The 16,991-nt window shown below is 47.9% G+C and overlaps 1 protein-coding gene across 1 annotated transcript in view; it reads right to left on the bottom strand.

The window, feature by feature from the left end:
- CLIP4 (CAP-Gly domain containing linker protein family member 4) overlaps positions 1–16,991 on the bottom strand; it is a 188,161-nt gene that overhangs the window by 145,956 nt on the left and 25,214 nt on the right. Inside the window, exon 2 of the mRNA XM_085609523.1 lies at positions 1,022–1,169. Within this exon, the coding sequence (XP_085465649.1) occupies positions 1,022–1,154 (133 nt within the window). The 5' untranslated portion in view covers positions 1,155–1,169. The remainder of the gene's footprint in view (positions 1–1,021; positions 1,170–16,991) is intronic.

The following is a 16,991-nucleotide window of genomic DNA, read 5'->3' as shown; positions in this document are numbered from 1 at the left end:
CAAATAAACTCTGCTAAAGTCAGGTGCCCCACCTCAGTTAATGACACTCCTCCATTTGGCATGCATCTCTCTACTATACTTCAGAATCACCTGACTCACCTGAAGAGCTTTCTCCATGCAGTGGCACACCTCAAATATATTTTTAGTAGGTCAGGATCAAACAGACCCTGTGGGAATCCCACTGGCCACCTCTGCCTGCCAGCATCACCTTCAAACACGGTTATCCTATCTAAGAATAAGTCTCGTTTGGCACCACACTGTACCTGTGCCCGAAATGATGATGTCTGGTGGCGCATGTACACACAGCTACTGCAGCAGCATCATCATCAACAGACTAATAATCAGGAGATACAGGCAGTGAAAGGCAGGCTGCCAGGTGTACTCTTGTTAGGCTGCAAGAATACAGAGCATCATTAGAATCTGGATCTGCCAGGCTCCATCCTTTCACAAATTTGCAAGGTGAGGGAGCTGTAAACCCATAGTGTCACCCAACACTTTATCGCAGAGTTATCACGCGGATAAAGTATCACTCCCTGAAGAACTGCCCACTCTCACACCACCCTTATACCACTTGCAGCTCTACCATTCCCCTCGCTGCACCAACTTCCCACTGTAAGCCCTGCTATAGCCTGCTTTCACCTGCCTCTGCACTACCAAGGGTAACAACATCCTGCTGCGTACTCTGTAACTAGTCACAAAAAAACACACATAGGGCCCGGTTCACAAAGGTAAACATGCACTTTTGTGTGAGTTTATGCTTGTTTTGGATTTCACAAAACTGCATTTTAATTGTAAGTTTACAAGTGTGGAGACTCCGAAGTAGTGGTGAAGAACTCCGGCCATAAAAAAAGTGAAACACGCCTATCTTTTTATTAGTGGAGTTCTCCACCCCGACTGTGGAGTCTCTGCACGCGTAAACTTACGACTACATTGCAGTTTTGTAAATTCCAACACTAATGTAAACTTACACCAAAGTGTTAGTTTCCCTTTGTGAATCAGGGCCACGCAGTCTGATATTTACCACAGTCTGAAGGCATTGGTGCTGATGCCACTGAGAAGGTGACTGTTCTTCCCGCTTCGGCAAAAGGTGGCTGATATCTTGTAATCAAATAAATTTCTTCTTCTGTTGAATCTGGAAGATCTTCTATGGTCATTTTCTAGAAATGCACCTGTGCACAAAAGAAAGCAGTGTTTAATTGAATGTACTATGACTCAACTGATATGCATTCACATTATCAAAGACTTTTTAGATTTCGCCTGTACAGCGCTTCCTTATGAAATCTATTGTTTTTAATATACACTTAAAAGGGGCTTACATCCCGCCCCCTTTCTTTCCTGGCTTTTCATTTGTTCCTGTGCTTGCCACTTAATTTACCTCTATTTCTATTGGTTGTAGCATATTTTCCTGCATTTTCCAATGCTTGTACCTCGTCTGCTTCTCATATCAGTTTTCCGTAGCCAAAATACGGTTAGCATCCGCTTTTTTTCCAGAAGTTTGCCTCTTTCTGCTTTTTTGTCTTGTTTTATTATTTATTTTGAACATGCACTGAGACTGCATGTGTCTGCAGTTTCTCGCTTGCACCAGCCACTTCCTTCCCACACCCTTCATCCCGGAGCTGCTTGGAAACGGACCCCCACTGTCCTCATTTTTATAACCTCATTTGCGAAAAGACAGCTCCCCCATGGGCTGATGGGCCCATGCAAACACTGCCCCTTCAGGAATCTCCGTGCCTTTAAGGCACGCTCCTTTACTTTCGTATGGCTGTAGCTGCGAACGACCATCTGTTGTGCCGGCCCGTCTGACATTTTGCCTACTGAGTTAATAGAAAGCCTACCTCTGTTCTCCCACATGCACTAAATAATTTCCCCAAGTAAAAGACTCGGAGTGTCCAACGTGGTGTCAGCTTGCAAACACTGAAACATGTCTGAAAAAGGCAGCTGTTGGATTGATTCATCAAGCATGGAAAGAGCATCACTGAAATGGACTACTTTTCCCAGAGTGCATCTTGCCTACCCCTACCCTCTTGTGTAGGGCATTAGGCCTACATTTCCCGCTGCACACCCCTTGTTTGGGCAGGGTGGAACTGACGCGCCTCAGATATTGTTTTCTCCTCATAGACACCGGTGAGGGAACTATCAATGTAATCACTCATTATTCTACGCAGTGCCAATCTAAACAATTAAGTAGAACTTTCAATGAAAACAGAGTTGTGTTTTTCACTATCACACCAAAGCAGGAGTTTACAAAAACATGTTTGGGGATCGATCCACCTCTGCAATTTAAAATGGCTGAAATTATTCTGAAGCCAGATTAGTCAGGTCTCCGGTGATCTTATAGGTATTGGAGCCAAACCCAGATTATTGCAAAGTACGGCTAATTTATTCACTTATACTATGTTTACGCTATGTTTTCCAGTTGTAGCATTTCTGTAAGAGAAACATAAGTAACGCTGACAATACGCGTCAATTAATCATGTAAACAGTGAATGAACTTCTACAGCATTCGAAACCAATAGAATTAGAACAGAGGGAAATATGGAGGACTGAGACGTTGTTCTCCTCCCCATAAAACGTCCTTGCAGGCTGATACTCCAGTCTTTGATTGTGACCCCAGTGCACACGCCATGCATGGAAGGAGGCGTGATATGTGCAGTTGTGCTGTGCCATGCGAGTCTGTCAAGCTGCAGCTTGTACAAATACCATGTTTTTTAAGATTCCACTTCAATTTTTTACTTTTCTTCGCTATGTACTTTGGAGAAACCCCACTCACATTCACGATATCAAAATTCTCAACACAATCTTATTTGAGGTAAAGTTCAAATAAGGTGCGAGGAATGTATTTTTTTTTATCACAATCAGAGACAGTAACCAAGATACGCAGGACTATAATTTACATGTTCGGGTGTAAAGGTATGGTTGTGTTCTCTTTTGGCACAACTACCTAAGATCTAGGCGTGCAACGGAGACTTAAAAGACACAATAGCTATTGTTTTTATGGTCTTACACCTACTAATCCAATTAGGCCCTTACATTTGAACGTTAAACTTGCCAACACGTGTTTCGTCTTTTGCTGTGATCGTGACAGCAGACTTCATCAGGGCTTGTTCTTTACTCTCTGCACATAAAGCTTTGTCCTCTTGTCAGACGTAATGGATAAATGTAGTTCATTCAGAATAATCATGGGATCATGTCATACTCTTGCTAGGCCCAAAGGTCTTGAGTGGAGACTGGGGCCAAGTGTGTTACAGGCCTGGAGGCTACAATGGAAAACGGACCCGCGGAGTATCAGGCTCCTGGCGAGCAGCAAAAGCGAAACACGTTAGCAAGTGGAAAGTCCAAGTGAAAGGGCCTAATTGGAGAAGTAGAAGAAAAAAACTGTTGATACCACGACCTTGACACCAGAACAATTCTTTGAGTGCTCGGAGAACTTTTGCTAATCCAATTTGGAATTCTTTCCGACAGTAGAATATCAAGCGGCTCTCCCTCCTCCAGAGCACCAAACTATATATGGACTCGTATGAAACGGACTTTAACATATTTTTTCACTGTTTGTACTGATTAAGTTATGTGCGCCAACGTTCCCGGCCACCACCTTGTTTTCTTTAATGCTGCCAATGATAGTAACAACACAACTACTAACCATCACACGACTTCAAGTGTGACAAATCAGACTATTCCATTACACATCTCTGTTTCTGAACATATAAAAATGCATTAATACGTCCTGAAATATTTATACGAAATAGGCAGCTAGGCGAAACCTAATGCATTTATTAATGCTTATTTCCTATCTTACACTTAAACTAGCATGAAGAAAATTAGAGGCATTACAACACCAAACACCATTTTTCAACCACACTGAAAGCACTGTACACTTGAATGTCTCTTTCCTTAAGGATTTACAGCATATTTTTAAACAGACCAAGAATAATAATCCCCTTCTTGTTTCTGACGGGAGACATTCGAAAAATATTGGGGAAAAAAAAATTGTCAGAGAAAAGAACATGCAGAATTGTTTCATTAACAATCATACCGAAGGGGGTTGGGGGGTTGTGGAGGGTGGCCAGACATCTGTGAAGATGGCCGCATTATCCTCAGCTTCGTGGCATGTTCGAGGAGATTAGGGGCACAAGTCAACCTCAACTGGGGCAGCGGGATAAAAGTCCCTTTAAACAGCAAGGGTACATAAATACTGTGGACCACTGATCTGTGCTGTATGGGCGACTGGCAGGACAGGAGGGGCCGAATTGAGACACCTGAGTAGGCTTACAACGAAATCCGCATCAGCACATGCAGCGAGAGTGGGAGATGCTGTGAGTGGGTGACGTGTGGACGAGTGGGTAGAAAAGAAAAACACTTTAAAGAGAGCAGCCACAGGATCTTCAGGTCTAAACCTGTTAGCAGAGAAGTATAACTTAGAGGTGCACAGAGCACTGCCTAAATAGCAGGAGTCAGGGAATAACCCACTCGAATCTTGCTCTGCTAACATGAATATTTAGGCGTTCCTCCATACACTAAATAGCTGACCTAAACAAACGTGGCAGCCATCTTAGAGTGGCCTTGTTCAGTATACATACAATAGAGCAGAATGGCTACAGTGCAACCACAAGGGGAAAAGCATGAAAATATCCAATGTAAAAGGGGAGGGGTGAGGCAGAGATTTCTTCCATCCGTAGGTGAGCAGATCCAAGACAAAACCTAGATAGCAATCACTAGCGGACTCAGCGTCACCTTCAAGAGATCTTGTACTGGTAGCTCTCGAAACGATGGAGAAACCCATCTCCATAGTTGAAGGTAAGTTTGATAAAGCTACAAGTAAAGGATCACTCATTAGACAGCAGGGCTGACAAACTTGAAAACAGAGTAGATGCAGTTCTGAAAAAAAAAAACAAGAGGCGTCAAATTTTCAACAGCTGGACAAGACTGCAGGAGGTCCTGCAAGAACATAACTCCATGGCACGAAGGACACAACTCTTACAGAACACACAATCCGGCAAACCCACATTTGGGTTTGGTTGAGGCTAGAAGAAGTTAAAGTGGGTAACTGCCATATGCACACTGGCTCACTGGTTAGAGCAGGCAGACCCTGAAGCAGAGGTCAGACCCGGGACCAGGGTTCAATTCCCAACGCGGCAGGGTCTTGAGCTCAAATGTCCATGGACTCGATAATTCTCGCTTCGGTGCCTGACCTAATCATGGGTTCACACTCTGCAACTCTGGGCATTAAGCTTGCTTAATCTCCACAACGGCCCCCCGCGGCGGGATGCCTGGCTTTCACCTTGGGGATGCCCTGTAGTGACTATCTCACAGGGAAAAAGCCAGGACGGGTTCCCAAGGCAAGCGCGGAGATACCCCTTCGGGGGTCGATTCAGGCGCTATATAAGAAACATAATAATAATAATAACTGGATTATGGCAATGCGGAGGCTGGACAGGAAAAATGGTCCTATTGATGTTGAGCAATCCACGGAATTAATTAAAAAACTCAGGACAGTGTCTGAAACTCTGAGAGTGACTCTAGCGCTTCAATTGAAGGATTCCAGGGAGAAAGAGAAAATTTAACAGCATCTAAAGCAGAGTCAGACCTCCAGTCTGAACATGAGAAGATATCATTGCTCCAAGATTTTGCTATGAAAAAAAAAGTGTGGTTATATGCATCAAATGCAGCGCACACAAAAGAAATACTGTATTTTCTGGATCACAGAGAGAGTGGAAGAACTGGCAGAGAAGGAGCAGAGGGAGAAATGTGGAAATAGAGAGGTTAGTGAATCAATCAATCCGGATTTATATAGCGCTGCTAATCACCCAGTAGGGTATCCAGGCGCTTGTGCACCCCTCTGAGTTACTCATTCTGACTCGTGGCTTAATAGGAAAACAAAAGTATTTTTTTTTAAATATTAGAAGTTCCCCCATGTTTTCTGGGAAGCCTAACGGAGTGAGTGTATAATTACTTGTTTTTCCGTACAGCACTAGATAACCCATTTGTGGCATTTGCACACTGTGAATCACTGGTGTTACTGTGATTTATTAACACAAACCCATGCTCATAAATAGAGCTGATGAAATGTAATTCTCCCAGAAACAAACTGGTTAAAATTTGGAATCAAATGTAATTTGCTGTGAATTATGATTTACATGTCTCTCCAAAAAACTGTTCTGGGCATATAGTAAGCACAGACGTAAACATTAAAAAAAATTAGTTCTCAGAAGTAATAGTTGTGCAAACAAAGTGACAAAACAAATCAGTTAATAAAACATATTAGTTCAAAATAAATCAATTTGAGAAAAAAATAATTTGGAAACTTAAATCATCCAGGAAATATCACCTCAAGTGAGGTGACTGCAGATTTTTTAACAGAAAAAACACTACATTTCATCGGCTATATTTACCTTTAAAATTTCTAATATTTACCCTACCTCCAGTGCTTTATTTGAGCCGGTGGTTTCCGGCACCCATTTACTGGGGACCGGCGCTTATTTTTCCTCATCGGATATTTCCCGAGAGAATGAGAGGGAAAAACACATAAAGGGGAAAGAAGGAGGAGAGAAAGAGGGAAACACTGTCACAAAGGGAGAACACAGGAACCTGTAAGAGTGAGAGTGTCTGGAAGTGGATTAAAGAGGCCTGAGGTGTATTTAAGACTACACAGCCTTGGTATTCGGTGTGCTGACATTTAAAAGCACTGGCCGCCGGCTTCAGAGTAGAGTTTTGGGTACCGGCACTGTTTATTTTACAAATTAAGCACTGCCTATCCCCAAGTAGTAGCAGCGTGCTGTACAAAATAAAGCTGAAATAAATAATTAACAACTTGTTGCAGATAGTTTATAACAAAAACATAAAAAGGAAAAGCAATGAAAAATACAACAAGTAAGACTAAATCGAAAGGCAGAAAGATATAAGCAGATAAAATTAATAGTTTCACTTCTTCAAAGTCCAACTCTTTGGTCGTAAGGACTAAGTAAGCAACAGGCCCTATGGACAAAACTGACCCAAATAGTGTAGTTAAGAAGTTTGTGATATTAAATCAAGTCCAGGATACATCTCGCATCAGGGGGCAGGAAATTCAGACAACAGATCCAGGGGCAGAAAAAGCACGGTTTCTCATTTGTTATCTCTAAGTTTGGGTAGATCAAAAACAGATTCCTTATGCTAGTGTACCATGCTCCCAGCAGCCACTGGACAGGTTAGTTCGAATATAGGATCACAAAGGACCCTTCGATCCCTAGTAGGGGCGGGGACCAGCAGGGTGCGAAAAGCCAATAAGGCTGCTAATCAGCTGCTTGACCTTCACGGCCCTCCTCTATAGCTTGAGCCCTTAATGCAATGGAATTACCATGCTGAGGGAACTACAGACCATTTTAAATTTACTCCTGAAGTGTAAAGTTTGCCAATGCACGGAAGTTAAAATGAGAATTTGAAGTTATCAGATATGTAGGCAGCTATCACAGTCCAGGTCAGCGTCAAAGAATACGTTGGAAGGAGTAAAACTAAGAAGAGGTGGGAAGACTAGGAAAATAGTCTGAAAATTGACAAAGGATGGTCGTTGACACAAAAGTCAGCCTGGGGCCATTTGGGAATAGTAGGTTTGAGCCAATTTGGCATAGTCTCCCCAGGGAATACCTGATCTTGAGGGTCGGTTTAGAGCAGTCTGTATTAGGGGATCACAGTTCGGAAACGCACCAGGGCATGGCTACCAGCCACTGAAATGAGAGCTTTTATTCGATAATGCAAAACTATTTTTTGGGATGCACCAGCAAGGTGGAGGCTGAGCACCAATTATGTTATGTTTCCTCCAGCAGCATTTGTCAGGTAGAAAGATTAAGAAGCAACACTCTCTTCTATGGCGCCAAGAAAATTAACCAGGGAGGGGACGTCAGCCACAGAAGACACCCCGAAATATAGTGGGAATTTATCAACATACTGTTAGAGAAGTGCCACAGCCCAGCACCAGTCCAGACACCCATGCGTCTGCCTACAGATCGGAAACTGCTAAGTGATAAGAGCGGCCCATGGGGTACTGTGTCTGGCATGATACCGAAGTGCACCGTGGAGGCTCCCACGCTGTAACCACCATGTTCCACCGCACAGAAGGGAAGAAGACCATTTGCATGAAGGTGCCAGTAGCATCCCAGTTAAATGCCAGAGAGAGCGGAGATCCCATGGTTGACCAGAGCAAAACGGCCTTCCTCATCCAGCAGGCACATGAAACCATCCAACATCTCAACAGCACCTTTCAGGGCCCCCAAGATTGAGGCCCAATTCGAAAGCTGCTCCTCCCCATAAACCTCCCCAATACATTCCATCTTGGTGATCAATTTCATTGTAGAAGAAGGGTTGCTATGAAGTATCCCAGTCCGTATAGGAATACTGGAACCTGCTCATCTTTGTCAATGTTCTGTGCTCAAAGAGCGTGTTTGTCTAAGTCACAATTTGTCACTTTTACAGAGGCCACTCTCTAAAACGGCGGGTAATTCTTCTGTAACAGCTCAGTACAATTGATACAGTCACGTTTTTGTTTTTCCACATCTTACTTTCTCTGCATGTCCTCATACAACAATCTATCCGCTCTCTCCCTACATCCACAGGAGTAGAATATTCACTGAAAACCGCGCAGGCCCAAGAGATGTGTGTATTCGCTACTATGTTTGGTTTCCTAGCAACTCATCTTTTCACTTGGCATCACAACTACCTCGTTTGCTGGAATTCTGTTCAGTTCTCATGCCCTGGTATTTCCTAGAAATGCCGTATTTTCCCAATGCTCCGAGAGGCTTCTTTGTATCAGCCTGACTGCATGCTTGTCTGGCCTTGTTCTACCTTTCCTCTGTGCCCTTCCTAAGCCGGTTAGCCTCCTAACCAGAGTAGGCGTGTGAGGTTGTCTCTGCATGCTTGTCGAGCCATGTTCTCTACCCTTCCTCTGCCGGCGAGCCTCCTAACCAGAGTAGGCGTGTGAGGCTGTCTCCACGTGGCATGGTCACCATATGTACGTGCTCTACCTTTTTTCTAAGTATGAAGTTAATACTTTGTCAACGACCCAAAAAGCTGGACCCTTACTTAGAGAATACAATACTCTTTTGTCACCACACGTGTGTCGATTCCTCATCAAGCTCAGCTATGGTACACACTATCAACATGTTTATTTTAGCTCAGGTTTTCGAGAAGGGGGACACGTCATGTAGCAGGGGCATCTGAACACCAGGAGTCGTAAACAGAACATTATGGTGCATCAGGTGTGGTTACTGGAGGGATGCCCGGAAACCACATCTCCCATCAGCTCCATGTAGATACCGCAAAAAGAACAATTGATGGACAGAATACAGAACAATGTCATATATTCAGCCCAGTACAGAGATCTGGGCCTAAATCCGTCGTTTTTTTGCTCACCATGCCATTCCAGTTTGGACCCAGCCATATGCAAATCAGTCTTGACCCTGCGCCCAATGGGAACAGTCCAGCCCGAACTGCCAGGCCAGGTCCTCCCTGGACTGGAAACAAGCATCCAAGGACCGGTTTCAGGGTTTCACACCCTTATCAGCCAGGATAGCTTGACTCCAGTGGCATGGAGAGAACGGGACCTGCGTCTGGCATACCCATCCCACAAGGGGTGACAAATGCAAAAAGAACAATTGATGGACAGATTGCAGAACAATGTCATACATTCAGTACAGAGATCTGGGCCTAAATCCATCATATTTTTGCTCACCATGCCATTCCAGTTGGGACCCAGCCATATGCAAATCAGGCCTGACCCTGTGCCCAATGGGAACAGTCCAGCCCGAACTGCCAGGCCAGGTCCTCCCTGGACTGGAAACAAGCATCCTAGGACCAGTTTCAGGGTTTCACCCCTCATCAATAATCAAAGTCAAGGGGGAGGAGCCTAGCGCTTGACCAAGATGGCCGCGTGAGCTTTGAGCTCCCGAGACCCTCGTGCCCTCCGTCGACTATCCTGTCTCTAATCCTGTTTGCATGCATGGCATCGTGCAGATGACTTGTCAGGGAGGCGATTGATGCTACCCGCGGTCGGATCGCCCACCGGGAACTGGAGTTATGCATGGCGGAAGATTGAGGCCTATCTCCGAGGGATGCCAGGGGCTAGAGTTGGCAGGATGCCCGACCTCTAATTGAAAAACAGCGGCCAGGCGAGGTGTGAACTACCGGACGGAGGTCCCCATCCTTTCACTTTCACTTTCTCGCCCTTTGTTGGCCCTGCCCAGGGAGTGCTCTCGGCTGCTTTATTATCATTTGGACGCTCTGCACGCTACTCTGGCGGCCCATCGCAGGACAGCGCACTCCTGCCTTATTTCGCTGGAAGAGGGTCGTCCTGTTTGAACCGACCTGCTTGAGCCAACCATGTCGGGCAAAGCAGAGGTGGATCGGCTGAAGCCTAAGGCCACCAGGCGGGGAGCCTATACTCAGGCCAATAATATGGACCGCTACGCCCAGCAGAAGGGGTCACCGGGTGGACCGATCCAGTCGCCAGATGCACAGAAGACTGCCTCACCCTTGGCCCCGGAACTCTCGCTCCAGGATGTCATGGGCGCGCTCGAAGGGCTGCAGACTTCGATTGGGAGACAGTTTGATGCCCTGGCGCACAAAGTGGATGCCATCTTGGTGGACGTTAATCTGATCCGCGCGGATTTGGGCAAAACGAACGAACGAGTTAAAACCCTGGACCTCAAGACCAGGGGCCTCGCTGATGATGTCTCGGAACTACAGACCGAGGTCCGTAAGTTGCGGACCGAGAGTGATCTCGCCGCCCGTCGGCTGGAGGACTTTGAGAGCCGGGCCAGGCGCAACAACGTGCGCGTTATCGGGGTCCCGGAGTCCTCGGACGAGACTTCTGTAGACCTGCTAGTGGAGGACTTGGTGCTTAACCATCTGCAGCCTAAGGGTCTTGGAAAGTTTTTCGCGGTTGAGAGGGCCCATAGAGTGCCGGGTGGTAGGCCCAAGGTGGGAGCCCCACCGAGGCCGATTGTCGCCCGGCTCTTTCATTTTCGAGATCGGGACGCTATCCTGCAAGCATCGAGGGTGACGGGCCCGGTCCCCTTCCAGAACGCTTCGGTGAATTTCTATCCTGACTTCACCCAGCAGGTGCAGAGGCAGACGCAGGGCTTCCTGGGGGTGAAGAGGCGGCTTCGGGAGAGGGAACTGAAATATGCCATGCTCTTCCCTGCCAGACTACGTGTGGTGTACGAAGACCGAACATTCTTTTTTGAGTCGCCTGTCATGGCCGATGAATGGCTGGACGCTCTGCCCCGACGACGGACGGGAGAGGACACTGCCGCAGACGGGGACAGTGGCCGGGATGAACAAGGTTGATGTCTTCGGAACCGGACTGACTCAATTTGACTCTAGTTAATGACTTGAACAGAATGCAGTAAATACGGAGGGTTGTGGGAGGACGAGGGGAGCTCTTTCCTCTCTTAGGGTACTTTTTGTAGATTTTGGGTTTGGTAGGGCGACAGGCACACTGCAAGTTGGGGGGGCTTTGTAAGCTGCAGCAGGGGTGCAGGGTGGGGGGGATAGTTGGGATTTTGGGTTTGTTGTTGGGGGGTTTGTTTCTGCAAGGCGTATTGATTATTTTCAGGACTGTTCCATGGTGGCTCTTCGGGTGTGGGGTGGGCCTCCTTACGTTTGGGGATGGGGGGGTAGGGGTTTAAGTGTTATTAGCTGGAATGTTAATGGTTTGGGGGATCGCATTAAGCGCGGGATTGTTTTGCAATTCCTGAAGCGGTCATTGCCGGATGTCGCCCTACTGCAGGAGACGCACCTTATAGGTAACACGTGCTATGCTCTTAATAGGAAGGGTTATAAATTCATAGCACATTCGGGATTTTCCTCTGGGTCCAGGGGTGTGGGCATCCTAGTCAGAGCCTCGCTACCATTTGAGGTGGACTCCACCATTGTTGACGATAGGGGGAGGTTTGTGGCGGTGGCGGGGCGGTGGGAAGGAAGAACTTTGGTTTTAGTTTCGGTTTATGTCCCGCCGGCCCTGCAGGCCTCCACGTTTACGGATCTGGGTAGGGCCTTGCTGGATCTCCCGGGGGGTTTGCTTGTGGTGGGGGGTGACTTCAATGCTGTAGGCTCTGGGCTGCTGGATAGATACCCGCCCAGAGACACTGGGGGGGCTCAGAAGTGGCTTCCAGACTTTGACACTCTTGGCCTGATAGACTGCTGGAGGCTCCGGCACCCCACACAGAGCCAATACACCTTCCACTCCGGAGCGCATGGTAGCCTCTCCAGGATTGATTACCTGCTCACTCTGGCTGCGCATGCCTCAATGGTGTCCGAGGCCAGGCACATGGCGCGTAGTATATCGGACCATTCGCCAGTGTGGGTCAGGCTGGATGTTGGCCGTGAGGGAGGGGGAAGAGTGGCTCCTATTAACCCTTGGTACTTCCGAGACCCCAAGCTGCGCAGTGCACTGGTGAAGACAGTGGATAATTTTTTCAAGGATAATCAGGGATCCGTGGACTCGGCAGTGTCGCTGTGGGAAGCATTTAAGACCGTGCTGCGAGGGGAGGCCCTCTCCCTTGTAGTGGCGGCCAAGCGGCAGAGAGATGGCGAGGTTATGCAGGTTGAGGAGGAGATCGTGGCTTTGGAGGGAGCGCTAGAGGAGGAGGTTACAGAGGCCTCACTGCATGAGCTGAGCTTGAAGCAAGCCGAGTATAAGGACCTGGTGACGAATGCTGCTAAGACCCTCAGTAGGGAACAGCAGGGCCGCTTGTATGATGTTGGTGACAAGGCCGGGAAACTCCTAGCTTGGCTGGACAAAAAAGAACGGGTTAATAGAGTAGTGCCGGAGTTGACGGGAGAGGGGGGAGAGGTGATTGTGGAACCTGAGAGGATTGTACAGTGCTTCACGGACTATTTCCGTATGGTCTATGCCTCAGTGTCGGATAGGCCGCCCGAGGACTCGCGTGACCTCTTGCGTGATATCGCTTTGCCCTGTCTTTCCGACGTAGATAGGGACGATTTGGATGGAGACATAACGGTCGATGAGGTGGCGGGAGCTATCCGCGCGCTGAACTCGGGCAAGGCCTCGGGCCCGAATGGCTTGCCAATTGACCTGTATAAGCTATTTCCGGATAGGGTTGCCCCTCACCTGCGCGCCATGTTCGTGGAGGCGCGGGGGAGTGGGACCCTCCCGTTGGATCAGCGACTGGCGACAATTGTTGTTATACACAAAGATGGTAAACCCCGAGATAAGTGTGCCTCATATAGGCCTATCTCACTTCTTAACGCCGAGCCGAAGATTCTGGCTAAAGTCCTTGCGGCCCGATTGATCAGGGTACTTGGAGACCTGATCCACCAGGATCAATCCGGTTTTATTCCGCATCGTAACACCGCGTTAAACCTTCAGCGCCTTCATAGCGTAATCGCCAGGGCGGGCACGCTGCGTGAACCAGCCGTTGTGGCGTCTCTCGATGCCACGATGGCCTTTGATACGGTGGAATGGGCATATTTGTGGGCTGTGCTGGCCAAGTTCGGCTTTGGCCATGGCTTTGTGAGCTGGGTGAGGTTGCTGTATGAGGGACCCCTTGCGAGTGTGGTGGTAAATGGCCGGGCGTCGACTCCGTTTCAGCTTGGGAGGGGCACTCGGCAAGGTTGCCCCCTGTCGCCATTGTTGTTCACCCTCGCCCTTGAGCCACTGGCGGCGTGGATACGCTGGAACCCGGATATACGGGGACTTAGATGGTCGCCCGAACACGAGGACCGCATTTCGCTATATGCTGATGACATCCTGTTGTATCTTGCCTCGCCCAAGAAATCACTGATAGTGGTCTGTGACGTTCTTACATCGTTCGGTAGGAATTCGGGTCTCGTCATCAACTGGAGTAAATCGTATTTATATGTTCTGAGTGGCGAGGTTCCACCGATCCCGCGAACTTGTTCGATCCAGATCGCTCAGCAGGGCTTCGTGTATCTGGGGATCTTTATCTCCACGGACTCCGCTTTGCGGTATGAGAGGAACCTGCTCCCCCCTCTGGCGCGCCTGCGGCGGGATGTAGAGGGCTGGCGGAGGCTGCCGCTCTCCCTCGTTGGGCGCGCTGCCTTGTTCAAAATGATGTCTCTTCCCCGGTTCCTCTACGCATTGCAGAATACTCTAGATTGGGTACCGGCCAAATACTTTCGGGAGATCGAAAGCCTCCAACGAACGTTGCTGTGGGACGGGCGGCCGCGAATAGCAATTGCTAAGTTGACGCTTCCATGGTATGATGGGGGTATTGCGCTTCCAGACATCCTACGCTACTATTGGGCCACCCAGCTGAGCGCGATTAATCATGGTCTCTATGGCCCTGCCCTCAGCCCTGGTTATGCCATGGATAGGTGGTTGCTGCGTGGTGGTAACTATCACAGGGCGTTGTACTCGCGGTCCCTGGACTCGTCCCTCACGGGGCCCACTGGGGTGGCGGTGCGTGTGTGGAAGATGGCAACTGACTCGCTGGGCTGGAAGGATAGGCTCACCCTCGCTACCCCGCTGTTTGAATCTGAAAGATTGGGTAGGCTTTGGCATACAAAAGGTTTTGATAAATGGGACCTGATCGGCATCTCCAGGGTCGGAGATGTGCTGATTAAGGGGAGGGTGAAGTCCTTTGAAGAGTTGCAGAAGGAGTATGGGTTGGGGACTTCCGAGTTTTTCCGCTATGTTCAGGTGCGTCATGCCCTCCGGTCAGTCCTCGTGGAGGGTGAGAAGGTGCCTGAGTCTTCTCCTTTGGAGGACCGGATCCTTGATGGCCATATGCCTGAGAGCACGATCTCGCTCATCTACAAGAAATTGATAAACGTCCGGGCGGATGCGCTTCTGGGGCTGCGGGACCAGTGGACTAGGGATGGACTCGAGTTGGATGACGAGGATTGGCAGTCTGCTGTTTCCTCTCCCAAGGAGGTTGCGATCCCGTCGCGTCTGAGGCTGGTGCAGCTCAAAATACTGCATCGAGTGTACGTGACGGGGCCAAGGCTGGTTCATATGGGGTTCTCTGAGGAAGGCCTATGTAGGAGGGGATGTGGTATGGTGGGTACTTTCCTGCATATCATCTGGGAATGTGGTGTCATCGCGGAATTCTGGAGGAGAGTCCATGCAGTGATGGGGGAGGTGACGGGCATTGCTATGCAGCCGGAAGCGCGGTGTTGTCTCCTGAATGTCTGGGGGCCCACTGATCACGATGCGGCACAGACCCAATGGGTGACTCTGGGTAACATGGTCGCTAAGATAGATATTGCGCGATTGTGGGGCTCCGCGGGGGCCCCCCACATTGACTGCGTGGAAAGAAAATATGGATTGGAGTATGCTCAGGGAGAAGACAGTATATTGCGCTAGAGGCCGCCCTCGGAAGTGGCACGCCATCTGGGGGTGGTGGAATCAATACAGGGGGGGGGAATATGTATTGCCCCTGATTTGGATCCCCCCCGAGGAACAGCTTTCTTCTTGACATTCTTTCCAGCTCAGTATATAAGATGTGATGATTAATTGACTTCTTGGGCCTCTGCTGTCCCCCTTCTTCCTCTTATCACAGTACTGTGACTGTTAGAGGATTGGGGTCCGGCCTCCCCTGGGGGGCTTTCACCATGGGCATTCAGTGTTTTTGCCTTGCTGGGGTTTGTTGTTTGTTCGTGTTTACTTAAAAATGGAATCTTTTCACTGCTCCTTTAATGCAATGTGGACGCTTCTTTGTCCTTCTCTAACGAAGCTGCCGAACCTCCGGGTTGTCGGCTGAATAGCTGTGTCCAGACTCTTGAAGAAATAAAGGTTTTAAAAAAAAAAAAAATAATAATAATCAAAGTCAAACAGGCTCATTGACCCCATCAAATCTAACTAAGGGAACATTTAGCTGTGGCATCCATCTTGGCTGTGGCCTTCATCTTGCCCCCACCACTGTTTAATCTATACATGCTACTACTCACAGTGCTACATCACCAAGCAGGAGCAACTACTATTATAAAAAAATAAAAAAAAAAGACAACACAAGCTGATTTTCAGCTTAGTAAGGAAATCATACAGCTCATCAACTCGTTGATCTGATCAGAGGACAACGCCATTTCATATTTTTATAACTTAAAACCACAAACAACAAGCTGTTAATCCCCCAAAACGACCTCCAAAAATAGAATCCTGCTCCCTTCAAGTCAGTTCACAATTTTGGAATCTTTATCGAAGCAGATGTGTCTCTCAAAGCTCAGGCAGCTAGGGTCTATAGCCGCTGCAGCCACTTGTTTCCACCTCAACAAGACACCAAGGGAGAAATTTCATTTCATCATCCCGGATCTTGGTCTACCAGTAATTTACACCCTGGAACAATCCAGGCGGAATTATGGTCATTCCGCCTATGAAAAGAATCCAGAGAAATTAATGAAACGGCTGCAACTGGCCCAAAACTCAGCTGCTAGGCTTATCTCAGGCACCTCCAAGAGAGATCATATTAGTCCCATCCTTCATTCCCTCCTCTGGCGACCAGTCCACACTCAATGTTCAAAACCATTGCTCATTGAGCTGTTCTTCAAAACACTCCGAACTTTTTAGCGACAATATTGAAACTTCATAAACACCGCCTCCAACTACATTACTCACACCAAAATCAGATGAAGATTCCCAAGATAAGAGGCTTCATATTTTGTGGCACACCATTCTATGCGTTCAGAGCCAGGAAAGAGCTTCTAATAGATCCCCTTTAAGAACATGCACATATCTTTTCTTATAGAAAAAGATTAAAGCATGCCTCTAAACCGTATAGTTTAGGAGCCTTTTCTTGTGCTGATTTTAGATTTCATTTTAGCAGTCATGTCAGTTCTAAAAAGCCATAACACTTATGACGAATGATGCGCTCTACAAATGAAAAATAACCTTACAGTGGGGGATAATATATTTAGGTGTCACAATCCTTCCGTGAAAGGCAGATTCCTTCCCCCGGCCTTCTGACTGGCTGCAGGACAACCAGACAAACCCTACCATTGGCACATAGGAATGAACATCTGAGGGGCAGCTACATAGGAGA

Source organism: Triturus cristatus, chromosome 6 (assembly GCF_964204655.1).
Source record: "Triturus cristatus chromosome 6, aTriCri1.1, whole genome shotgun sequence".
In the NCBI taxonomy this organism is placed as follows: Eukaryota; Metazoa; Chordata; class Amphibia; order Caudata; family Salamandridae; genus Triturus; species Triturus cristatus.
Note: the sequence above shows the minus strand (reverse complement) of the source record. Positions and strands in the feature narration are given on the sequence as shown.